This window comes from Muscardinus avellanarius, assembly GCF_963383645.1.
Source record: "Muscardinus avellanarius genome assembly, chromosome: 11".
Taxonomy (NCBI): Eukaryota; Metazoa; Chordata; class Mammalia; order Rodentia; family Gliridae; genus Muscardinus; species Muscardinus avellanarius.
In genome coordinates, this window is record NC_137797.1 from 46,156,983 (window position 1) to 46,183,337 (window position 26,355).

Here is a 26,355-nt window from a genome sequence, read left to right on the forward strand (position 1 = left end):
TCTGAAGTTCCTAGTATGTTATGGATCAGCAGGAGTATAGTACAGGAAAGAGTTGTGATTGCTATGCATGTACTCAGGCTCTGCAATAGCTGGCAAACAGCTAGGCCAAGTAAGAGTAACTTTTCTAGGTTTCTTCTTGCTCAGTTTGAAAAGCAGAAGGTTGGGCAAACCTCAGGCTTCTCTAAATAGTGTGTTGATGGGCGTGATCACTCTATCTTTGTGGGTCCCAGATATGATGTCATTGCCTTTTGAACAATCTTATTATAATAAATCATTTTTATGCTCTGTAATTCTGGATCAACTCATATCTGAACTGACTGAATTCACTTATTTGACATCTCATAATTCTTACTATTTTTCCTAGGCTTTCTGCTAAGTCCTATGTTGTGAAGCTCAACAGGCAAAGACAATAATAGGTATCATTCAGTGATATAAACACTGTGTCTTTTTTTGCAGATAGGATTTACATGTTAGCATTGTGATTGTCATAACTGGATGCAGAGAACTGTAACTAACCTAAGCATATGTTTAAAGTATGTATAGGTATTTAGTAATACACTAATTTTTTGTGGGCTAAGTAAATATTATTTGTACTACATTAAGGCTAAGAAATACCAGCCTCTATGGTCTTGACAGTTTATTAGGGAAATGAAAAAGGCTAATTTCAGTGCTTTTCTTTGCCCTGTGCTTCTATCCTTATATATTTTCTATTTTACTCTGATCTTCCTGCCTCCCTCCTATAAGGACATTAAGGTGGTTACTTTGAGCTCACCGGATAGTCAGAGATAATCTTTTCATCTCAAACTTAATTAATCATATCTGAAAAGTCTTTTTGGCCATATAATGTGTATATTTACAGAGTTCAGGGATTAAGATGTGGACCTCTTTGGGAGCCCTTTATTTGGACTATCACAAGATATAAGTGCCTTACAAAACATTGATTTTGGTGAAAAGAAACAGAAGTGATTTACTATATCATTTCTTTCCATGAAAGACTATTATATAGCATATATGACTTATTTAAAATTAGAGTAAGAATTATAATTTTACATTTATTTTGTCTTTTTTTTTTAAAGTACAGTACACTCCAGGTATATACATGAACTTGAATGGATTTAATGGTTAAAGGAGTGGCTACTTCTTCTGGGAGCCAAACTCAGCTACCTTCTGGAAGAAAGAAGCCACTACAAGTATGTAAGCTATATAATTTTCTTCTTGCAAGATGACTCATTAAATAATTTTCTGACCCTTTTATGTGTTTATAACTATTTATAATCACAAATACTTGGGATTAATATATCCTATATTTGAAGAATAGAACCACCAAAAGTGAAGATAACCATTACTGGAAAAATTGTCACTGCTTGAGTTAGTTTTATTTTTTAAAACCAAGCGTGTAGGAAAATGGATAGACCTGTAGAACATTATGTTAAGTGAGATTAGCCAGTCACAAGAAGTGATGGGTCATATGTTTTCTCTCGTATGCCAAAGCTAAGGAGTAATTGGGAATCTAAGAGAGACTTCAGATAATGGAGGAGAAACTCCTGTGGAGACAGGGAGGTGGTCTAGCGAAGGGGTGGAGAGAAGGAGGGTAAATGAAGGAATCATTTCTGTTGACATTATATGTGAGAATACAAATGTCAGTCTCAATACCCTATTTAGGGAGGAGGCTGAGTGGGGAGGGAGCCTAGGGAGAGCCCACCAAGTGCCGAGTGCATGTATATCACTAGCTCTGTGAAAGCATTATGATGTGAGACTATAATGCACCAATAAAAGAATAACATAAAAATAAATAAAACTTACTGTGTTGTTACTATCATTTAAAATGATCTCTATATCTATATAAATTATAAAAGCAAAAACAATAAAAAGAAGAAACTGTCTTCACTAGTATGTGCATATTACATTTTGATAGACTTATACATAGTTGGTACACCACTGCAAACTACACATATACTTTTGTACTCTTAATTTTTAATGTAACATAAGCCATAAGGATTTTCAGTATTACTAAAACCTCCAAAATAATGGCTATATTATAGAACATATATAGCTTATATTCAGAGAAGGCTTAATCATAACCCACACTTACTTTAAAATGTATATTATGTTTATATAATGTGGAATCTTAGTGACCAGATTCTTGTAGATTTGTTTATATTGTACTTATAATATGTTTAGTGAAATGATACATTCTAAAGACCCAACAATAAATGAGAACTAGTAAATGAGTTTCTACCCTAGTAGATAAGATTTATAATTCCAAAAGTATTAAATTCAACTAAAAAGTAGCTACAAAAAAAGAGGTTCAAAGAAGAGGGATTGGGTACGTGTGAGGTTTAGAGAAGGTTTCACTGTGGTATGCTATTCTGTTCATTCGAATTTTGATAGAAGTAAAGGTGGAGAAGGTAACCAGGGTAGTGATGATTGTATCTCTGAAATACAGAAGTATGAAATAAATATCACCTAACTTGCTATTTTTATAGTAAAATTAAAATTAAAATATTTGGAAAAGTAGTATTGTATTTGTGTTAGCTATATATGAAGATAATTTGGGCTTTTATTATTAGAATCTTTATTTTTCTCAGCCTTCACAATATCACTCTTCTGTATTTTGTTGACTATTTAGTGTAATCTTAAAGCTAACTTTGTCCCTGGATCTACCGCACAATTGTGTAACTATTAAATTTAATTTTGCAATATATAAAAATGTCACATATTTTATTACTATACTTACTATTAAAAAAATACTGAGCCAGGTGCATTGACATATGTCTGTAATACCAATACTTGGAAGGCTGAGATAGGAGTATCGAAAGTTCAAGGCAGAAAATGACAGGTTTGCTGAGCTGAGCTACTTTATGTACAGTGATAGCAATTCAGAGCCTAGAAGCTCAGTGCCAAGTGGAAATATGGAAAGGGCAGAGTCATAGAATGGAAAAGGGGGTTCTGATGGCAGTAATAGTTCTGGTACCAGTTCTAGTTCCAGTCCTAGTTCTTGTTCCAGTGGTGAAAGTTCAGAAACTAACCCCAAGGTGTGTGAAGGTAGTAATGAAGGAAGCTCATCATTAGACTCTTCAGGTGCCAGGTGAGAGGGTCGACATAGGGCCCCCTGGTCACATTTGATGAAAATGACTCTTTTCCTTAGTCGTGTTCAGTTTTTCCTCTTAAATGAGGATGATGATGACCAACCTAGAGGACTCACCAAAGAACAGATCGACAACTTGACAATGAGAAGTTTTGGTGAAACGATGCATTAAAGACCTGTAGTGTTTGCATTACAGAATACACAGAAGGCAACAAACTCCATAAACTACCTTGTTCCCATGAGTACCATGTCTACTGCATTGATCGCGGGCAATCTGAGAATTCTACCTATCCTATTTGTCACAGAGCAGTCTTAGCTTCTGGTAAAAGGGAATGTGTTGTGTAGTTAAGATCTGAACTCTCAGCTATGTAGCCGGTATAGTGATAGGCAAATACGAATCACTTGATTTATGCCCCCCCTTTTTTTGATTGGTGCTTAAAATAAAGGAACAACCTGAGTTGAGTCATTACTTTCTGAAGAAAATATGTCCTTTATCACAGTGTCTGTTCCAGAGTAAAAGGAAGCATGTAAAAAGCAACATTTTAAAACCTAAAAAATTTTACTTCAGTACCGGTTGACTTGATAGCATTTCCATTACTGATAATTTATCCTGTGTTTTCCTCAGTTTCTCTTCTGTTATTTTATTTTATTTTATTTTTTATTTATTTATTTTTTTTGGTGGTACTGGGGTTCCTGGAAGCCCTTCTACCTCCGGGCTACACTCCCAGACCTATTTTTGCATTTTTATTTGGAAACAGGGTCTCCTAAGCCAGCGCGCGGGGCTAGCTTCGAACCTGCGCGATCCTCCTGTCTCTGCCTCCCAAGCGCGGGAATTACAAGCGTGCGCCACCACGCCCGGCTCTTTTCTGTTATTTTAAAAGATCTGCCTTAGCACTGGTTCCTTTCTGTTTCATGTTGATCTTTAAAGTTTCCCATGCCATAGAAGAGAGGGGCAAAGGAAATTTCCAATTATAGTTATAGTGTTTCATAAGTGATTACTTAAAAGGCATACCATTTCCAGTTTAGTTGACACAAATTCAGCCACATTCTGAATATTTTTTGTTCACCTTTAAGACTAGGTGATACTGGACATGTCACTGTAAAAAGCACTTAGGCTAAGTATATAACGGTCTCCTAAGCCCATCACTGTGGCATACTGTAGAGTGAGCTTATAGCTTAATTCAGATATTTATCTTGTGAAAATATTAAAAAAACTATGTTTCCCGTGGTCCAGGTGCCTGGCCCTGACCCTGGGAGGATGGGCAGGCGCTGGCGGGGCGCCCCTAGGCGACACCCCTCTCCACCGGAAGGACCCTGTGGTTTGGGCCCCTGCCTCCGACCCTGGGCGGGTGGGCAGGTGCTGGCAGGATGCCCCTAGGCAAACCCCCTCTCCACCTGGAAGGACCCTGTAAAAAAAGGAAAAGAAAAGGAAAAAAGGAAAATATCGGAGAGGGGTCAAGGAGGTGGCGGATGCCAGGATACTGGAGATGCAGACAAAACTTATCCAAATGAACTGGAATTATTGGAAAAATTCCCCACTAAGGAGGACTGCTTCTTCTCTACATTGTTAAGAATCTTGGACATCACCTGTAAGGAGAGAGACTTTAGCGGAGACCAAGGAGAAAGGCGGTGCTGAAAGCGGTCTCCGCGTTAGCGGTGGAGACCTGTATTCAGGAGAAGCAGAAATTGGAGCCTACCAACCTTATTTATTTATTTATTTATTTATTTATTTATTTATTTTTGGAGAAATTACACCAGAGGTTGAATGAAAGGTCGTTCATGCTTAGGAAGACTGGACAACATTCAGAGTGGAAAAAGAGCTTGGGAAAGATTTGAAATGGTGGAAGCAGTGGCAATGGCAGTGGCCAGTACTCAGGGGAGGCAGAGATCTGATGCATTACACCTGGAACCTTTGAAGTAATGACCCCAGAGGCAGAATGCTACCACTACCACGTACCCTCGAGAACGTGGGACAAATAGTTGGGCGAAGAGGGTGCTCGGATTAGAGCCTGCCGAGGGGTGAGGCCGGCGACAGACACAGCAAAGCTGGGATTGGAGCCTGCCGTGAGGCAAGGCCGGTGCTGGGGCCTCCAAGGCCGGGATCGGAGCCTGCTGAGGGGTTAGGCCGGTGCCAGGGCCAACGGCTGGCATCGGAGCCTTCCGTGAGGCAAGGCCGTTATTGAGGCCTCCGAGGCCGGGATCAGAGCCTACTGAGGTGTTCGGCCAGTGCCGGGGCCACTAGCTGGCATCGGAGCCTTCCGTGAGGCAAGGCCACTATTGAGGCCTTCGAGGCCGGGATCGGAGCCTGCCGAGGGGTTAGGCCAATGCCAGGGCCATCGGCTTACATCGGAGCCTGCCGTGAGGAAGGCTGGTGCTGGGGCCTCTGAGGCCGGGATTGGAGCCTGCTGTGAGGCAAGGCCGGTACTGGGGCCTCCGAGGCCGGGATCGGAGCCTGCCGAGGGGTTAGGCCGGTGCTGGGGCCAGCGAGGCCGGCATCGGAGCCTTCTGTGAGGCAGGGCCGGTGCCGGGGTCTTGGAGGCCATGATCGGAGCCTGCCAAGGGGTTAGGCCAGTGCCGGAGCCAGCGGCCGGCATTGGAGCCTTCCATGAAGCAAGGCCGCTACTGAGGCCTCCGAGGCCTGGATCGGAGCCTGCCAAGGGGTTAGGCCATTGCCGGGGCCATCGGCTTACATCGGAGCCTGCCGTGAGGAAGGCTGGTGCTGGGGCCTCAGAGGCCGGGATTAGAGCCCACTGAGGGGTTAGGCCAGTGTCAGGGCCAGCGAGGCCAGAATCGGGGCCTCCCATGAGGCAAGGCTGCTGCTTGAGCCAGCGAGGTCTGGATCAGTCCACCAAGTAGCCAGGCCACAACCTGGGCCGTCAAGAGTGGGATCGGTATTTGCAACACAGCATGCACAGAGAAATATCACAGAAAATTAAAACCAGATACTTCCCCTAATCAGCAATAACTACGAGGAAAGGGGCAACAGGAAGTGGTCGAACTATAGAAAGGGCCCTATAGTGAAGCAATTAAGTTGACCAATCAGAGGGTATGGAATAGGGGAGGATGGAGCCTCTTTAAAAAGCAGGAGGTACATAAACATGTATCAAAGTTAATCACCAAACAAGCATGGGATCGAGGGAGGGGGAGGGAATGGAATGAGGACTGGATGAGGGCTAACTGGATGATGTGTGCTTGTATATCCTCTCAAGTCTTATATTCCAATATGATGTATGATTACAATGCACCAATAAAAATAAATTAAAAAAATAAAAAGCCTATGTTTGTGTAAGTGAAAAAATCATTCATTTGTTTAAAAATATAAAGCTATTTTGTAGAGACTCAGTACTTTTCCAGTGTTATATTAATGCATTAAAATTTGTAAAGTACCATGCTTAGAAATGAGAAAACTGCTTTTTGTGAGCCAACATAGTTAAAAATACACACCAGCCGGGTGTGGTGGCGCATGCTTGTAATCCCCGCGCTTGGGAGGCAGAGACAGGAGGATCGCGGAGGTTAGAAGCCAGCCGCGCGCCCTGGCTTAAGAGACCCTGTTTCCAAATAAAAAATGTAAAAATAGGTCTGGGAGTGTAGCCCAGATGGTAGAAGGGTTTCCAGGAACGCCAGTACCATCAAAAAAAAAAAAAAAAAAACAATAACAACAAAAAAATACACACCAAACAAAGAAGCTGCTTTGCTAAGTGTAGATGTCAAGAGAAGAACATATCTATAATATTTAATGTATGGGAACAGCTAACGTGACATGAAAAGGAAAGAACTGTGCAGAATCCAAATACATTATAGAGCGATGGAAATTGTGTATTTTAACTTGGATTTAGGAGGAAGTGAAAGACAGGAGTAAAGAATTTAAAGCTTTCACAAAGACTTTAATAATGCAGACGAAAACTTGTACGTGGTGAGAGAAGTAGCAGCTTGAGCCAGTGTCTTTAATAGATGAAGCAGAAGATCAGCAAATTTGGCAGAGCTTTTCTTTAAGAAAAACAAACCACTACCACCTAACACAACTGATGTTTTTACAAGTCTACTCAAAAAAAAAAAAAAAGTTGAGGAAAAAGACTATAAACTACTTTTAGCATAAGCATTGCAGTTGGTACTGATGTGTGTGCTGCTAGTAAAGTCTTGAATTTGCAAATTGTTTCTGAGATATTTTCCTGTAAGACACCAGTGCACTTTGTTAATGTTTGGTAACGGTCTCTATAGCACAGATCTAATATTTTACATTTAGAGACTTGTTGAATTAAGGGCTTATATCCTTTTGTAAAACTGAGTCATGTTCAGTTATTTGAAACTCAAATTTTTAATTGTTCTGCCCATATTTGAAGACGAGATTGCTGACTCACTATCTATGGACATGCATTTTATGTTTTCTTAGTAGTAAGAATAGTCATGATAACCCCAGTACGTTTGCCTAATTTCTCCCTTAAGGTTGATTGGAGTTAGGATTAGTCTAGTTGTGGAGCAGGTATTTGTTTTTTTGGAAAAAGCTAATAGGCCAGAAAAGAGATTGAACATGGCCTTGGCCTTTAAACAAAATGAACTAACTACCCAGAAATAGACGCTCTACAAAATCAGCAAGTCCATTTTCATAATTACCTGGCTACCCTCACTGTTACAACCTTAGCTGTAAGGATTATTCCAAAACTCGTTATTTCATATTTTCTTCTGCCTTTCAATCCTACCTAAGTGTGAAAGAAGTTAACTTGTAAATATGGTAGTTGTTTACTAAGGATATGTACTGCTCTTGCAAGGAAATAATATCCAAACAAAGCTTCACTTTTTTAAAATATGAGCAGATGTCATTGTTTATGGCACTTATGTAATGCATCTTATCTTAAAAAATTTCCATGTAAAAGTCAGGATTCCTTTATATTTGTGAGCCTCCTTATCTCTTTTCCTTAAGGTTATGAACCATGGCTTTCAATCTTCAGGGTAGTCCTGATTGACTAAAAACAAATCAGTTTTCCTCTGTTATAAAATGTTCCATTATCATAGGGGTGATCATTTAAAATTGTTTTACAACTGCAGCATGTTTTAAGGATAAAATAAAGTTATTGACAATAAGTACCTCCCTAACCTCCCAATATGTATTACTCATTTGTGAAGTAGTAAAAGGAAGAGGTAACTCAAGCAGAATGCTGGTTATGAATGTAGATATTGAAGCTATTCAGAAACACTGGAAATAGAACTTTAAGTTTCTAGCTTCAGTAGAATGCACATATTGAATACGTACACGAGGACAACTTTTCAATAGCACGCATATCCACTGGATTGTGTAGAATGAATACAAGTATTTTTAGTGGAATGTGATACTTAATTTTTTATTTTGCAAAGTCCATGACTAATGTATACTAACTGATTTGTGGACACTTGAGACAAGGTTGTTTGTAGATGTCAGATGTACAATGGAGAACAAAAATCATTATTTTCCCCACTAGCATCCAAACACCTATACTCACAAGAGCATTTTTTTTTTTGCAAAAGACTTTACATTTCATTTTGTATCTTTGTACTTTTTCTTTATTTCAGAAAGGTTCTATTTTGAAGACTCACTTTGAACTTCATGCAGTAATAGGAACAAAAAAACCACACAATGTTGGGAGATTACAATGTTCAAAGCACAGGGAAAAGTACTAAAACCTGTACTTCCTTGAATATTTCAGATTTCACTTACTAGTATGAAACATTTGCAGTGTTTTGTTATTTAGCTCCAAGCAACTGACAAGGTTGAGATTTTTTACTACTAGAAAACAAAATTGGACAAGTTAGATTAAAAAGTTCTACACTGGAGTTGTAGCAACACTAGAAGAGGGCACTGCTAATTTGGACTATTTGCTGTAAAGAAAACCATAGTTATACCTCATTGGTGTTAATGGAGGTGGGAGCTGAAAACTTTAGCACCAGGAGGTACACACACAGTCTTTAAGAATATGATCTTGGGCGGGCGTGGTGGCGCAGGCTTTAATCCCCACGCTTGGGAGGCAGAGACAGGAGGATCGCGCAGGTTCGAAGCCAGCCTGGCTGGCTTAAGAGACCCTGTTTCCAAATAAAAAGTATGAAATAGGTCTGGGAGTGTAACCCGGGAACCCCAGTCAGTACCACCAAAAAAAAAAAAAAAAAAAAAAAAAGAACACGATCGTTGGAATTCATCTGAATTAAGATTAGGAAACTGTTTAGTTAGAAACGTTACCTCAAGTAATGTCACCCATCCCCCCAATATCATTTCTCTGTCAAGTATCTTATCCTAGTGTTAGTGTCTCAGATTTATGAAGGGTTATCACTTAATAGGCTTTGCATTTAACTATCTGCTTACAGAGTTCAACCTGAAATGGGTCAAGCATCAGTCATGAATTTGGTCAGTTCCAAAAATACCTATGTGATTGGAGGTAAATGTTGCAAAATGCCTCTGAAAAGGCCAATTTTTACAGTTTGCTTAGAATACAGTGGCACCTTGTGGTTGTTGACATTTTTACAGATGGATATTTTTATTCCCCCTTTATTTTCCTTTGTTCTTTTGTGAATGCAAATAATTTGCAGTCTGCCTTATTTCATGTTTTGAATAATTTATTGACTTTCCTGTCAAATGTTTTAACAATACTAGGTACATAGAAGCCATGATTGCAAGGCACTTTTATTCTTTTTTTTTTTTTTTTTTTTTTTAGTGGTACTGGGGTTCCTGGAAGCCCTTCTACCTCCGGGCTACACTCCCAGACCTATTTTTACAGTTTTATTTGGAAACAGGGTCTCCTAAGCCAGCACACGCGGCTGGCTTTGAACCTGCGCTATCCTCCTGTCTCTGCCTCCCAAGCGCAGGGATTATAAGCATGCGCCACCACGCCCGGCCACTTTTATTCTTTACCAGTCTTAAAAGACTGCTGATTGCTACTTTTTAAAGTATTCTGTACCTTGGTAATACAAGATGTTGATAAGGCACATCTTAAAATGTGCTGTTTTCTTTTAGTACAGTTCTTCAATATGTCTAATATTCAATAACTGTAATTAATTTGAATTAAGTTGTAAATTTCCATTCTTTTGAAAAATTTGGAATGTAAATTGATGTAATATACTTCATTTGGAAAGCTAAAGTACAAAGTCTGAGGAACTCGTATTTCACTTTTTAAGTCAAGTTTTAATAAGAAACTAAAAAACACCTGTGAATTCAGTACCTGCCCTTTAAAATTTTTAGCAGTCTAAAATTAAGAATTCTTAACTGGAACATTTCTAAAATATTATCTAATGTTTCAAAAGAATGCTCTCATCTAAAGGACTCCACGGTGCATCTCAAAGTCAATAGCACAGAATAGGCCTGTTATCAAGGTGTTAAAACTCTCAAGGGATAGAAGAACAGTTTGTTTGTATTAGTTTTATGATCCTTTTAATATCTAGAGAGGTGATTGGATCCAAATGTAAGAGAAATAGGCATGCCATTCAGCGCTCAAAATTACAGCAAGATCGGGATCTGTTTCCTAAAATTCCCCAGGCTGCTTATTAGTCACTTGGGTCAAGTGGTAGTTATCTTAAAGACTTGAAGTGAAAGCGAACCCCATCATACCACTGTGCCTTGTTACATCAAGGTTCCTCTATCAGTTCCTTATCTTGCAGATTTATTCCATTACCTAGGTATGGTTGAACCAGCTGCCCAGTCTTAACTCTATATTTAGTGCCCTGTTACTAACATTCTTTTAGCTGATTGATTTGCATGTGTTTTAACTTTCCAGTGTTTGGAATTTACCTCCTAATAGCTCCATTTTATCTCTGGTGCTGCTTTGAAAGATGTAGGGCCATGTGGTCAGGCATCAAATTGAGTAGGTACGCAGTGGGCCTGATGATGTATCTATGCCTATTTTGTCTTATCACAGGAATAGCTGCTTTGGTACAGATTCATTAAAAGAACAAGGCAGCAATTTTGGAAAGCCTTCTGAAGCCTCTAAGAACCTGAAGGGATGTGGAGGGGGAACAGTAACAAAGGCTGCCTCCATGTCTTTGAACATGAAGCACATAAATGTTTGTTCTATAATGACTAAAGTGATTGTTATACCAGGGCTTCCTGACCTCTGGGAGAGAAAATTTAAAAAAAGAAGAGAGCAGCACAAAATAAATTTGGTTGGCTTATTTTAAAAAAATAATTTTTTTTGATTGGGATAAAGCCTTTGATGTTAATTAAAATTAATAGAAAATTAGTACAAACTTTTCCATTCATTATCTGATTATCATATTATGGAAGCTTCAGGGCTTTTTTTCTGGTTAATTGTTAGGAAAATTTCAGTTTATATTCTTAAAAATAGTTTCTTTAATGACCATTTTCTAATGAAATAATTCCTTAAGTCTTAATGCTTTTATCTTTTTTATTATTATTTTTTCTGTCCTGGGGATGAAACAGAAGCTTTCTACCTCCTAACTACATCCCCAGCCTCTATGTTTTTTATTCTTTATTTTGAAACAGGGTCTCACTTGAGCTGCAAAGGGCCTCACTAAATAGTAGCTGAGGCTGAACCACCATCCTCCTGTGTTAGCCTCCCAATTGCTGGGATTACAAGTGTGTGCCACCATGCCCAGCTGCTTTTATCTTTTTATTAGGTAAATTCAGTCAGTGGTGGAGTTAGGGGTAAAATCAGTGTTTATTTTAGAACAGTTGTTTGTTAAAGAAAAAATAATCCCAGATGTTTTGTTTATTGCCTCTTATAGTTTACCAGCAACGTGTCAATACAGTTGATGCCCAAATTAGTAGGTGCTATTTCTGGATTCTTCTAAGAAGAGTTAGAATTAAAAATGAGAATAAATACCTATACTCATTTTTTAAAATATGGTACTTAATGCTACAAATATAGCATCATTACAAATACCAACAGTGGATAAATAGGTAGAGATAAAAGTGCACAAAATTGTTCAGAACCCATGTTAATCTAGGGGAGTCAGTTAACACAGTGATAAATTTATGCCTCTACTAAATTAGAGAAAAAAGGTAATGTTAAGAATGCTCAAAACTAAGCCAGGCATGGTGGCACATGCTTGTAATCAGAGCATTTGGAAGGCTGAGACCAGAGGATTGCTATTCGCTGACAGCCTCAGCTACTTAGTGAGGCTTTTTGCAACTCAGTGAGACCCTGTTTCAAAAATAAATAATAAAAAATAGGGCACAGGTAGGGCTGGGGGTGCAGCTTGGAGTTAGAATGCCCCTGCGTTATATTCCCAATACTGCAAAAAAAAAAAAAAAGTTATGCTCAAAACTGACGATTGTTCCTTGTAAATCAGTATAACACATTTGGAAACATAACTGGTGGTATAATTGTTTGATCCAAGTAGTACCATCCTTGATACTCTGTTCTAAGAAAATAATCTAAATATGTAGAGAAATCCAGATGTAAAACAATATTTTTGAAGTGCTTTTTTAAAAAAATGGAAAAATTAAAAACAATTTAGACATGTTAGATAAGTTATAGCACAGGTTCTAGTTAAAGTATTAGACACATAAATGATTATGAAAAAAGTAATATAGAAATAGCTTATAATAAAATAAGAGAGGATAAAAAATGTACTACTTTTTCTATAAAGGTCCAGGTGGTAAATCTTTTTGGCTTCATGGGTTATATAGTCTCTATTACAGCTTCTCAATTTTGCTGTTACAGTGTGAACATAGACATACACAAATTTTTAATAAATGACTATGGCTGGGTCAATAAATGTCATTTATTAACTTTTTAATAAATAAAAAGCAGGGTCATGGGCTATAGTTTGCTGACTCCTGGCCTAAAGATTTATAACCTCTAAATTATCTTCATTCTGAATTGTCTAGCATAATTCTGTGGGAACCAGATTAGAAAAGTAACTAAAATAATTATGTTCTGACTTCAAAAGACTATGTGTATGAAAACACTCTGGGGAATAATAATGATGATGAATAGGATATTCTATTAGCTTCCTAAAGTTTCTTTTATTTTTACTTCTAAAGTTAGGTATGATGATATTTCACAATACCATAAAAATCTTTGATGTGTGATACACGTTTTCTGCTATTCTAGGTTATATGAATATATTTTTGTTTAAATTATCTCTGCAGTTTTACTATTTCTACATGTTAACTATTTTTAGAATTGTATTTAAACCAGTGTCATATTAAAGATAAAGCTAATTCTTAAGTGTAATTTTCATAGTTGATATCAATATCATAAAAATCTTGGCTAGCTAACATTCCAGCAGTAAGATTGTTTTTCATGGAAGTAATTTTTTCCCGATTTTGTTTTCATGTGACTGATCCTCATTCTTCAGAACTCCCTTTAAAGATTGCTTCTTGTTGTGGAAAAGCTTTCTGAATTCCCTAGAGTAGGATGGGCACACATGCTACCTAGTAGCTCTACCTTAAACTTGTTTTTTCTATTACTGTTGAAGTGAATGCCTTCCCCAGCACTCAGAGAATGCTACACAGGTATTGATTATTGTTCTTCCTTATCATTTTATCTGTGTCTCATGCACAAGGGCTTGGTAAGTATTTTTAATGCGGAGTTCACTGAGAAACATCATAATTAGTTTTATTGCATCGATTCATTACTCATCTTTCAAAGCACAAAGGATATATGCATACTGATTCTAATTTTTTATTTTTCAAATTAAAGCAAAGATGGAATTCCAGATCATGCACAATCCAGGATCCTTGCCCACCTGTGTAAGTCATATTTTTCATATTTACACTGTTTAATGGGCGAATATTTATGACACGATGACAAGTTAACAAAACAAAATTATATACTGTAGCTATATACATTTGTGGACCACACAAGAATCTATTTGTACATAGAAGTTTTGAAAACTACTGTGCCAAAATTAAAACGGCTCTTGTGATTAGGTGGTGGGATTATAAATAAAAATTATTTTGTTTTGTTGCATTTAATATTATTCTCACATTTTCCTGAAAAACCTAAAATATATCTTTATTTAGAAAATTTATTTCTATTACTATATTCGTTTATATCTTTTTAAAAATCGAAATTTATTTAAACTAGTGCATTAAAAACATATTCTACATATTTATGGAGTACTATGTAATATGTGATTTTTGATACATGTCTACATTGTGTAATGTGTAAACCAGGGTTCACATCTATCTCCTTACTAAATGAATTTATTAAAGAAATATGTAACAGTTTTCTTTTTATAATTAGCATGGTCAAATATAATTTAATGGTGTATATATACCTGTGTTTTAGTCTACAATCTTGAGGAATACGACAATTTACTCAATAATATTAACATTTTACTTTTGGCTGAAACATATTATTTTGTGTTTTATATTTTACACTCGCAAGAATTTGAAAAGTTTTTAATAACTGAAAGTGTGTTTTTCATATATTTTAGATTACATGGTTTTTTTGAAAATAGAAATTAAAAACCCAGTAATTTATTAGGTTAAGCCACATGGCATTGACTTTTTGTAGATTAAAAAAGAGCAAATATAAATAATTTTATGTTTTTCTACCTAATCAATATCTATATGTTTATCTAGACATAAAAAAGAGTTATGCATGAGCACTAGATACAAGATATTGAATATCTAAGAAGTGTGCCAGATGTGTGCTGGAAATTATTTAGCAACTGGTGTTCTGAAAGTGTGTTTTAAGTTTACTGTAATTTTCTATTTTATTTTTCATCATAAATAAAATTAAGTGTATTTTAATCTGATTATAATTTATATAAAGTGTGCATAGCATGAAATTTATGAATGCTAATAAATATATAAACTCTTTATTGTAGAGTCAAGTTAGTTAACTGTTGTTCGTAGGTTGTATTCTTTGCTTTTTCTAATCTATAGCTATAGCCTTTGGTTATAGTGATGAACCAGTGCAGTTTCAATGTGAACTACAGTGATTTTTCAAGCTGATATTTCTGTTTACTGTAAAATGATGAGTTATTTCTTTGTGAAATCATTAATGTTCATCTTTTTTGTTATTAACTGTTTGAAACTATAGATATGATGCACTTTTAAGTTTAATCTGCATTATTAACATTTTTTCAACCAATTTTTTTAAGTCTCAGAAAGTCAGCAAAATAATAATTCTGATTCAGAGCATTTGCTAATTTCAGTGTAAATAATCCCACCATAGATGATTTCAGGCTGTCCATATGAAGTCAATGAACACAAAATTAGAAGGAAACATGCACAGTTATATTATGGTATGGATACTACAGATACAGACAACCTCTAGAACATATATAATAGTGAAGTCCAGTGAAATCATTAGAGTGATGGATTTTGAATATTTATTATCTTAGTTCTTAATATAACTTATTTAGCTATAATTTTATATAATTTTAATTTTAATAATGACTGTGTTTAATGACCAGCTTGAAAAATCAGTGTACATTTAACAACTTCTATATCTCAAGCCAGTGGGAGCCAGTATACCAATGGCTTCAGTGTGACTTTTTATATGTGATATAATATATATGATTTGCAGCTCTCAAGATCTCATTTAAAAAAGTTATGAGATACATAGGTTATTTCTTTCAGGGTCCCACGACTTGATTTGGGAAGTCTTCTTGGCTCTGATGATGAGGTAATTTTTACTCAATATTTAGCATAATAAACATTTGATCTCAATATTATATATAACATATTAAGTATGATTACATTTTATTTTTAGGATGATGTTTCATATGTTCCACTTAATACAGTGCATATTGATTTTAGCCCACCTAATTCATCTTCTGCTCTTGGTTGGGTTGCATCACGTCAAATACCATATTCTAAGCATCATCTAAATGAACTGGTTAGTATATACTTGTTTATTACTAACCTTAAGATTTATAATATGCATTACTAGCACTGTATTTAACTCAGAAATTTCACTATATTTAGTCCTTGCTTTTTTCAGTTTAAATATCTTGGTAAAATATATTTACTTTGCCTCCTATTTTTTTCACTCATAGGAATGGTATTTTAAAGATTTCTTTCTGGGGATGTGGCTCAGTGGTAAACCACTTGCCTAGCATGTGTGAAGCCCTGTATTTGACCCCCAGTACTACATACCTTCGCCAAAAATATTTAAAAAGATAAAAATTTCCTAGAGAATTGGTAAAATACATGGTATGTTCTAATTTAGAATCCAGAAATTTAAAAAAATATGGCAAATATTAGATCAGATCTTAAGTTTAATAATATGGAGTTGATCTCTTAGAAGTTAATTCATACTTTAGGCTATTAGAATACTATGATGTAGGTAAATTACTTAATCCAAGGTGTCTCTGTGGGACATGTTTATATTCAAATAACACCTAGTGAATTTTTCTTTTAATTTCAGAAAAAGTTTTTGAAATGGTTTTATTTGTGATATCAATGTTTAAAAGTTTACTAAATTCTACAGCAAAGTAGGCAGAATTTGCTTTACATAAAGAGGGAAAACCCAAAATTGTCACTTTCTACAGAAAACCCACAGTTCAGTTTTATTCAGAGTATAGAAGAAGAAAACGTTTGCTTATACTAGAAGAAATTCAGTCATAGGTTTGGACTCTTCTCAAACTACACATGTTATGAGGACAATATTATATAAATACAGGTTTTAACTAGTATTATTCCATCAGAAGGGCATACTATTCTGTCTTCGTAAGTCTTTCTAAAGGTTTTAAATATCACCTCTGTTCAGAACATAGATTATAATGGCCTCTTTTTTAGGCATAAATGTTAAAGTAAGGAAAATGGTTAAACTATTAATGTCAATAAAAATGCAATAATTATTTTGATTTTCTTCTGGTGTGTAACAAGCACTTTTTAATTCTTACCTCTAGGAACAGGACACAATACCTGAAAATTTGCCAGCACCAACAAGCAAATACAAGCTGAAATACCAGCAATATGAAACTGAAATGAAAGAGGGCTATAAACTGTATAGTCAGAAAAATGCAGAAATGGCAAAGTCAAATTTCCCACATCAACAACCTCCAACAAACAAGATAGTTGAAAAGGTAATACATGATGATGCTTTGTGGAATTTTAGTGTGTGTTATAGAAATATCTTTTTGTCTGACATGTTTTCTTGTTGGTCATAATAAGTCTAATAGCCAACATTTATTTCAGCAGACCATGACAATTAAAGGTGAGAGCCTGTTTCAAAATAAAGAATAAAAAATAGGGCTGGGGGTGTAGATCAGAGGTAGAATGCTCTTGGCCTCCATCCCCAGTACCCCCCCCACACACACATACCAAAAGAAAAAAAAATTTTGTGCAATTATTATGCTTTCATTTATTGTAAATCTACCAACTATAGATAGGAACAAACTAAACAATACATTTTAATGGCATTTTGTAATAGGAAAAGTCAAATTTGACTTTTGTAAACACAGTTTATAGTATTATTGGTCATAAAGAATAAAATATTTGTATGTAATTCACTTAACTTTCTATAAGAATAGTGTATTTTGGGGGATGTCTTATGGATGTATTCACTTATTTTCGTGTAGGTAAAAACGTGATAGATTTATAAGTAACTATGGCATGCATAGCAATTTAAAAATCCATGCAGAAATTATCTAGGAATAAATAAAGCACAATGCTTAGGTGAAAGAATAAAAAAGTTCATAATATCATTTGGTTCTTTTCATCTTAAAGTAAACTTATCATACCCAAACAGACACCCAAAAATAAAATCTGGTGTCTGTAATATTATACAGGATAATTCCACAAGCTTTGGTATCCAGACATGTGTTATTTGTAGTATTTATCATTTGCTATTTAGATCACCATTAATATGTTGGGAAAATGGAATACAGATTTCTGTAGGCACGTGCTTTATTGAGTGACAGAAAAATGGCTCAAAATATTTTAAAAGTAAAACTTTAATTTATTTGAACACAAGTTAAATGAGGACATTTGTTTACTTTTGGTTTAAGAGAAACAAACACACTTGCAAATCTCTCCATATGATTGATATTTTTTCATGTATGAATATTTTATAGAAACAAATATGTACATACTTTCTGTCCCGAAAAGACATTGTTTTTTTATTTTTTACATACAATTTAAAGTTTGAAATGAATAAATTTAATATGTTTCAGTAATTTTGCAAAAAAGCTTGAGTTTTTAAAAGGAAAGGTCTTTGGAGATTCTGTATATTACAATCATGTACTTAAGAGGTTCAAGCAAATTATTCGCTATTTTTTAAAAAATGTAGCGTTGTGAGAATCAAAACTTCTCTATAAGTGGGCTATTGATAAATTCTATTATAATTATATGAGGTAACACAAGCTAAGGCTGTAATTATAATCTCTGCTGGAAATAAAGGTCCTTGATATCAGGACTGTGAGCCTTTTTTATTTTTTCTTGTGGTACTGGGGATTGAACTGGAGATTGAACCCAAGGCCAGTTTACCTTTGAGCTGTACTTTCTGCCCTTTGTATTTTTATTTTGAAGGAGGGTCTCACTAAGCTATTATGCACTGGCTTTGAGCCTGTGATCCTCCAGTCTCACCCTCTAAGTACTATGTACCACTGTTGTGTTCCTTTAAAACAGGAAGCAACATGTAAATTGATCCTCTTTTCTGAAGGAGAAAAGCTAAGGTAAGTTATATTTACTATTGAAGACAGTAATAAAAGGCCATAGCTGCTGATTTATCAGGCTGAGACATGAGTTGATACTTAATAAGTTGAAACAGTAAAATAAGTGACTGGCTCTAATATCAAATTTCCTTTGTTGAGTTTTCTTTCTACTTAGCATAAAATGGCAGTGAATCTCTTGTTGTTCAATTGTTTTGCTATCTCAAAATAGTTATGTGTGTGTATATACTTAAACAATAAAACCTCTTTATTTTTTATTTTATGTTTTTAAATTTTTGTGGTATTGGGGATGGATCCCAGGGTCCTTCTACTTCTGGGCTACACCCTCGACCTATATTTTATATTTTTATTTGGAAATAGGGTCTCACTAAGTAGCTGAGGCTGGCTTCAAACGTGCACTATCCCTATCTCAGCCTCCCAAGTACTGGGATTACAAGCATGTGTCACCACACCTGGTTCTATTAAACCTCTTTAAGTAAACATCAGCATCATTAAACTTCAATTTTACAATAATAATATTAACTCCCTAATAATACTTGTTACTAATCATTTTAGAGGTATCATTTTTCACCAATGCTATAAGAAAGACAGCATTGATTTATTGTTTGTTATTTCAATAAATGGTTACTGAATACTTAAGTGTTTAAGGAGGACAGTGTGGTTAGAGGAGGAGGGAAATCTGGAATATTGGGAGGAGACTGACTAGAGTTAAGGGGAGGCATCTCAGAGAAGCCCCATATGCCACGTGAGGACTTTGACCTTTTACTCTTAGGCAGAAAGCTGCTTTATTCTGGTGAGATGTGGGTAAAATTGAGAATGGGGTGAAGCTAGAAACTGGAGGTCTTGAGGAGGCCATCACAGTAACTCAGGCAAGGTAGGCCGATGGTGTCTTAGGCCCAGGTAGACTTGACCCCCAAGACTTTGATCCCAAGACTTGGATCAGAAGTGGTCTTGTGATGTCACATTCTGACTAGACTCTGAAGGTTGGGATAAGAAGATTTGCTAGTAGATGGATTGTTTTTAATTGTAATTAATTTTAATAATAAAATTAATAAAATCATAAATAAATACATAATAATTAATAAACACATAAACAAATAAATAATAAAAACATAAACAAATATGTAATAAAATTTCTTGTAGCAAGCAACCAAACATCAAGAAGACAGGACAGAGTACAAAGATTCAGTGTTTGTCCCTTTCTTTCTTCCTTCCTTCCTTCCTTCCTTCCTTCCTTCCTTCCTTCCTTCCTTCTATTTATTTATTTATTTATTGTTTATTTATTTATTATTTATTTACTTATTTATTTATTTATTTATTTACGGTACCAGGGATGAAACCTAGAGGCATTCTACTTCCGCGCAACACCCCCAGCCCTATTTTTTTATTCTTTATTTTGAAACAGGGTCTCACTGATTTGCAAAGGGACTCACTAAGTAGGTGAGGCTGTTTGCTCACTGAGATTCCCCTGTCTCAGCATCCCAAATGCTGGGATTTCAAGCATTCATCACCACGCCCGGTCTACTTTTTTTATTTGTTAAAAATGTTGTAAATATGCATACGATAATTTCTTTACCACTTTACCATTTAGTGTGTACAGGATGAAGAAGCCAGCACTGATGACCTGACAACTTTGGATAGGAAAGCCCTCTTGCAGCAAGGTTATATAGACAATCCTTTCCATGCACAACAGAATACAAGGAAATCAGATGCAGTTAAGTCATCAGCATTTTTATTTATTTGATAAGCCATTAAGATAACTTGTCTTCCAAGATTTTACAGACTTACACTTGAATAGTCACAAAATTGATTTTGGATTATATATGTATCCAGTTATGTGCCAATTGAATATTCTTATTAATAATGACATGTTTCATATATTTTCTGTTTAAAAATTGTCTCAACTCTTTGAATGTTTCTATTGTCTATAAATTTAGTTTACACTGTTTAAAATGTTAGTTGGTTAATATTTATGTTAAGGTGCTTATTTGGCTTTCCTTCTTTTGCTCAGAAATAAACCTAATTTTTTTTAATGTTCATAAGCTGCTAATACTACAAAAATTCAGACCAGGAAAAGGATACGAATTAAGTGAGGTTTTTCTTTAGGAAACATGAAGTAAAACCATAGACTTTCAAAATAAATTTAATTATGTATTTTAAAGAAGAAATTAGATGAATAAATATGGCTTAGACTCATTGTGGTATAAGTAGATCATTATATCTCTAGTGTACTAGGATAGGGGACCAAGCTACTTGAAGGTGGAATTCATGCCCCATCTCCCAGGACCTCAGATGATTAATATCTTTGACATCTAGTAAAGGTTGATGAAACACCAATATGGTGTTTTACAAGTTGGGAAAACTGTGGCTTAGATAGCCTAAGTAATAATAAAACAATGTGGATTTAACTAGTTATATTATCGTTATTGATGAAGGCTAAATCAGTACATATTTTATTTCAATCATCCAGAATCAATATGTTCTACATTGACAACAGTGGGGAATTAATCTCTGGGACTTTCTGTGGATGTCCCAAGTTGCAAATTTGTTGTAGTTCTTTTACTAAAACCATATACATGCAGTTTTCTCTGCCTATTATTACTAATATATTTATGATTAATAGGTAGAGTATTACCAGAGTTGTATGAGACTAATAAAGCTACTTTATAGGGAAAATAAAGTTTATTTTTGTTATTTTCTGAAGTTATATTTGAAATGAATGTCACCAATACTTAAGTCTCATTGAGTATTTTTCTTGGTATAACCCAAACCATCTAGGTGTTAATGGATTTCTTTTCCTTGTAATTACATTGTTAGTGACAATATGTGTAAATTCATTATCAAGTAAGTTTTAGTTATTGCTGTTTCATCTGTTTTGTTACCCCCATGGACATGTTTCTATAAGTAAACTTTCAAGGCATTCAAAATTAGTGCCAATTTATTTTAAAAATATTGATAGAACCTTTCTATTTTAATTTTTGGCTTCTTAAATGAACAACAGAAACAGTGGAACTATGGTTTTGATGCCCTTCTCCTAGTTATTTTGTAATTTTCCAGTGTTGTCAGATCTTTGGCAGTGAGACTTCTGCTTCCAATCTGCCTTATGCTTAATAGACTTCTAAATCAGTGTGCCTGAGGGTGGTTCCAATCTTTCCCACAAAATGTAAGCTACCGTGAACTTCAACACTCAAGGTGGACTTTCTGCAGAGGCTCTATGATGCTTATCAGTCTTCCATCTTTTGCTTGCTTTTTAAAAATCCACTTTGGACCTTTCCTGTACATGATTTCAATATGTTTTAGTTACTGTTTATATTTTGAATCACTCTTACATATTATAAATATGCTTCTGTTTGCCTGCAGGTTACATATTTAGTTATTTTTAATTGCTATCTTGAATTTACTACTAAATAAAAATTACAGTGTGTCACTGTTATTAGCAGACAAGCCAAGGAACCTGCCTGAATTATCACTGCCTCGATTTGGCTGTCCGCATAAAAGATAAACTATGCAAAAATGTTTTTTTTTTCCTGCCAAAGCTACCCTATATTCAATTACACACTAACTTTCAAATAACTGTGCTTAACTTTTCCAGGTTTCTCAGAAATTTTTACTTTTTGTTTCTATGATATCTCTTTAGACATTCTTATTTGATATTTTATGTCAGTTTTAAATAAAGCATTCTCCCTAAGGTTGCAAAGCCTCTACCTTAAACAATATTATCTTACTTAATTTTGTTTATTGAAGAGAGCAATAGAGATATGGCAATTTTTAGTCTAAGAATAGAACATACTTTGTTTTGATTTCTTAATTTTTAACCTATTTGATCCTTGAAAGAAATATTTTAGTGTTTATAGTTGCATGGTAATCTAATTGGAATTGAATGATTGCAAATATTTCAAGATAATATGAACTAAAATGTAATAAAATAATTTCAGATGAGTTAGAAAAGGGAAATAATATGAAGAGAGTTTAATCAAAACAGTAATTGATAAAAATTGATCTGGTGGTATTATTATTATTATTATTATTATTATTATTATTATTATCATTGGTGGTGGTACTGGGGTTCCTGGATGCCCTTCTACCTCCGGGCTATACTCCCAGACCTCTTTTATGCTTTTTTTATTTTTGGAAACAGGGTCTCTTAAGACAGGTGTCTGGCTTAGAACCTGTGCAATCCTCCTGTCTCTGCCTCCCAAGCGCGGGGATTACAAGCGTGCGCCACCACGCACGGCTTGATCTGGTATTATTAATATATATTTACATAGGAAAATTATTGTCCTGTTAATGCTGGGAGCTTTCTTTTGTTGTGCTTTATAGATTTTTGATGCAAAGTTGAATGGTTGTAGTTCATATTCGGCCTTTTCTATTGTGAATAGTTTTAGACTATACTCTTTTTCTATCAGGTTTGGTATTTTTCTTGCAGCAGGTTAAGATGCATTTTGTAGGGAATGTCTTGAAGGGACCAATGGAGGAGAGGGATGCAGCATTCTCTTCCTCTTTTGTTCTGACTCCAAAAAATACAAGTCAGTTGATTGGAAATGTCTGATGATTTCTACTAAAATTTAAGTGCATTTTTTTTTAGGAAATGGTAAGTTAATATTAAATAATTGCAATTTAAATTTATTAATAATGAATAGCAATCTGTACTCAAGAAGAAATTAGAAGTGTTTATATTTTAGGACTTTAATATTAACTATTTTATTGTTCTGCTTTATGGACAGTAAAATTGTTTTCAATTTTATTTTCAAGGAAATCGTGGCTGCAGAGAAGAAGAAACAGACTGTTGTAGAGCAAATGATGATAGACCACTTATCGAGGTAATAGAATTCCATTCTTAAAGTTTTATTATGATCAATAATTATTATATCACAATATAAGATAGTATATAAATATAAGGATTCCAAAAGGGTTTGGAATAATCTAAGAAGTCTTCAAGAAAAATTAAGACTTATTTGTATCTTGGGAAAATTATTTAGTTAGGGAGCAAAGAGGAAGAATAATACTCCACATGCATCTTTGTCAGTAAACTCTTTGAAGTAGGGTTTTGTTTTTTTTTTTTTTTTTTTTTTTTTGTGTGTGTGTGTGTGTGTGTGTGTGGTACTGGGGTTCCTGGAAGCCCTTCTACCTCCGGGCTACACTCCCAGACCTATTTTATTTTTGGAAACAGGGTCTCTTAAGCCAGCGCGGCTGGCTTCGAACCTGAGTGATCCTCCTGTCTCCGCCTCCCAAGTGCAGGGATTACAAGTGTGCACCACCACGCCCTGCTGAAGTAGTTATTTTAATCGTCCCCCATGCATCTCCTTCTGCTACCTCATGAGCTTTACTTACGTTTTCACTTCCACCATGCCCCCACAACATCTCTTAGTAAGTAGTGACATCCATGTCGCTAGAAAAATGGTGATTGCTCAGGTCTCATTTATTAACCTGTCAGCAACATCTGTCTCAGTAGATAACCTTCTTTTTGAAATATTTTCCTTTTTCTATTTGTCTTCCTGTTTAACATACTTCGTCAGTTTCTTCCTACCTTCTCTTTCTCCTCATTGGCTTCTGGTTCTTTTCCATCTTCCTTGTCTTTAAATGTGGTAGTGGCCAAGAGCTCACTTCTAGAACCTCTTCGATATTTGCTTCCAAATATATATAACCTTTAAAAACTATCTATATTCTGACACATCTCTAAGATTTCAATTTAAGATTTTTCAATCTGGGTTTTTCCACATGACCAAATCCTCTTTGATTTTTCTCCGTGGCAATTCCATTCTTGAAATTTTTAGCCTCAAATCCTGGTGATGCCCTTGGTCCCTCCTTTTATTTCAAATCCTAAATCTCGAGCCAGGTGTGATGACAAATCCTAGTCTTTGAAGGAGGAGTCAGGAGGATTGAGGTTCAAGGTGAGCTTCAGCAACTTAGTGAGGCCCTCAATAACTTAGTGAAAACCTGTTTCAAAATAAAAATGAGAGGTCCGGGCCTCTAGCCCCGACCCTGGGCGGGCGGGCAGGCACTGGCAGGGCACCCTTCAGTGACCCCCTTTCCACCGGGAAGGACCCTGTGGTCCGGGCCTCTGGCCCTGACCCTGGGCGGGTGGGCAGGCGCTGGTGGGGCACCCTTTGGCGACCCCCTCGCCACCTGGAAGGACCCTGTGGTCCAGGCCACTGGCCCCGACCCTGGGCGGGTGGGCAGGTGCTGGTGGGGCACCCCTAGGTGACTCCCTTTCCACCCGGAAGGACCCTGTAAAAAAGGAAAAGAAAAAGGAAAATATCAGAGAGGGGTCAAGGAGGCCATGGTGGATGCCAGGATACTGGAGATGCAGAAAAAACTTATCCAAATGAACTGGAATTATTGGAAAAATTTCCCGCTAAGGAGGACTGCTTGTTCTCTACATTATTAAGAATCTTGGACATCACCTGTAAGGAGAGAGACTTTAGCGGAGATCAAGGAGAAAGGCGGTGCTGAAAGCGGTCTCCGCGTTGGCAGTGGAGACTCGTATCCAAGAGAAGCAGAAATTGGAGCCTACCAACCTTATTTATTTATTTTTGAGAAATTACACCAAAGGTCGAATGCTACCATCGCGCATGCTTCGGAAGACTGGACAAGATTCAGAGTGGAAAAAGACCTTGGGAAAGATTTGAAATGGTGGAGACAGTGGCAATGGCAGTGGCCAGTACTCAGGGGAGGCAGAGATCTGATGCATTAAAACTGGAACCTTTGAAGTAATGACACCAGAGGCAGAGTGCTACCACCACGCACCCTCGAGAATGTGGGACAAATGCTTGGGTGAAGAGGATGATCGGATTAGAGCCTGCCGAGGGGTGAGGCCGGCGACGGGCAGAGCAAAGCTGGGATTGGAGCCTGTCGTGAGGCAAGGCTGGTGCTGGAGCCTCCGAGGCCAGGATCAGAGCCTGCTGAGGGGTTAGGCTGGTGCCAGGGCCAACAAGGCCAATATTGGAGCCTGCCGTGAGGCAAGGCCGGTACTGGGGCCTCCGAGGCTGGGATCGGAGCCTGCCGAGGGGTTAGACTGGTGCTGGGGCCAGTGAGGCCGGAATCGAAGCCTCCTGTGAGGCAAGGCCAGTGTTGGGGTCTTAGAGGCTGGGATCGGAGCCTGCTGAGGGGTTAGGCCGGTGCTGGGGCCAGCGAGGCTGGGATTGGAGCCTGTCGTGAGGCAAGGCTGGTGCTGGAGCCTCCGAGGCCAGGATCAGAGCCTGCTGAGGGGTTAGGCTGGTGCCAGGGCCAACAAGGCCAATATTGGAGCCTGCCGTGAGGCAAGGCCGGTACTGGGGCCTCCGAGGCTGGGATCGGAGCCTGCCGAGGGGTTAGACTGGTGCTGGGGCCAGTGAGGCCGGAATCGAAGCCTCCTGTGAGGCAAGGCCAGTGTTGGGGTCTTAGAGGCTGGGATCGGAGCCTGCTGAGGGGTTAGGCCGGTGCTGGGGCCAGCGAGGCCGGGATCAGAGCCTGCCATGAGGCAAGGCCGGTGCTAGGGCCTCTGAGGCTGGGATCGGAGCCTGCCGAGGGGTTAGACTGGTGCTGGGGCCAGTGAGGCCGGAATCGGAGCCTCCTGTGAGGCAAGGCCAGTGCTGGGGTCTTAGAGGCTGGGATCAGAGTCTGCTGAGGGGTTAGGCCGGTGCTGGGGCCAGCGAGGCCGGGATCAGAGCCTGCCATGAGGCAAGGTCGGTGCTAGGGCCTCCGAGGCTGGGATCGGAGCCTGCCGAGGGGTT

The 26,355-nt window shown here is 36.9% G+C and overlaps 1 protein-coding gene across 2 annotated transcripts in view; it reads left to right on the plus strand.

Annotated features, from left to right (window-relative positions):
* Window positions 1-1,109: 1,109 nt before the first annotated feature.
* The window catches only part of CAPS2 (calcyphosine 2), a gene marked incomplete at both ends in the record, with an annotated part of 79,805 nt that continues 54,559 nt past the window's right edge, over window positions 1,110-26,355 (plus strand). The window contains 7 exons of one of the 2 annotated variants that reach the window (XM_080706331.1): window positions 1,110-1,190; window positions 13,714-13,763; window positions 15,606-15,651; window positions 15,739-15,864; window positions 16,880-17,056; window positions 20,235-20,357; window positions 23,396-23,463. In XM_080706331.1, coding sequence (XP_080562457.1) covers window positions 1,110-1,190; window positions 13,714-13,763; window positions 15,606-15,651; window positions 15,739-15,864; window positions 16,880-17,056; window positions 20,235-20,357; window positions 23,396-23,463 — 671 coding nt within the window. The remainder of the gene's footprint in view (window positions 1,191-13,713; window positions 13,764-15,605; window positions 15,652-15,738; window positions 15,865-16,879; window positions 17,057-20,234; window positions 20,358-23,395; window positions 23,464-26,355) is intronic. The other variant, XM_080706332.1, reaches the window with a different exon arrangement.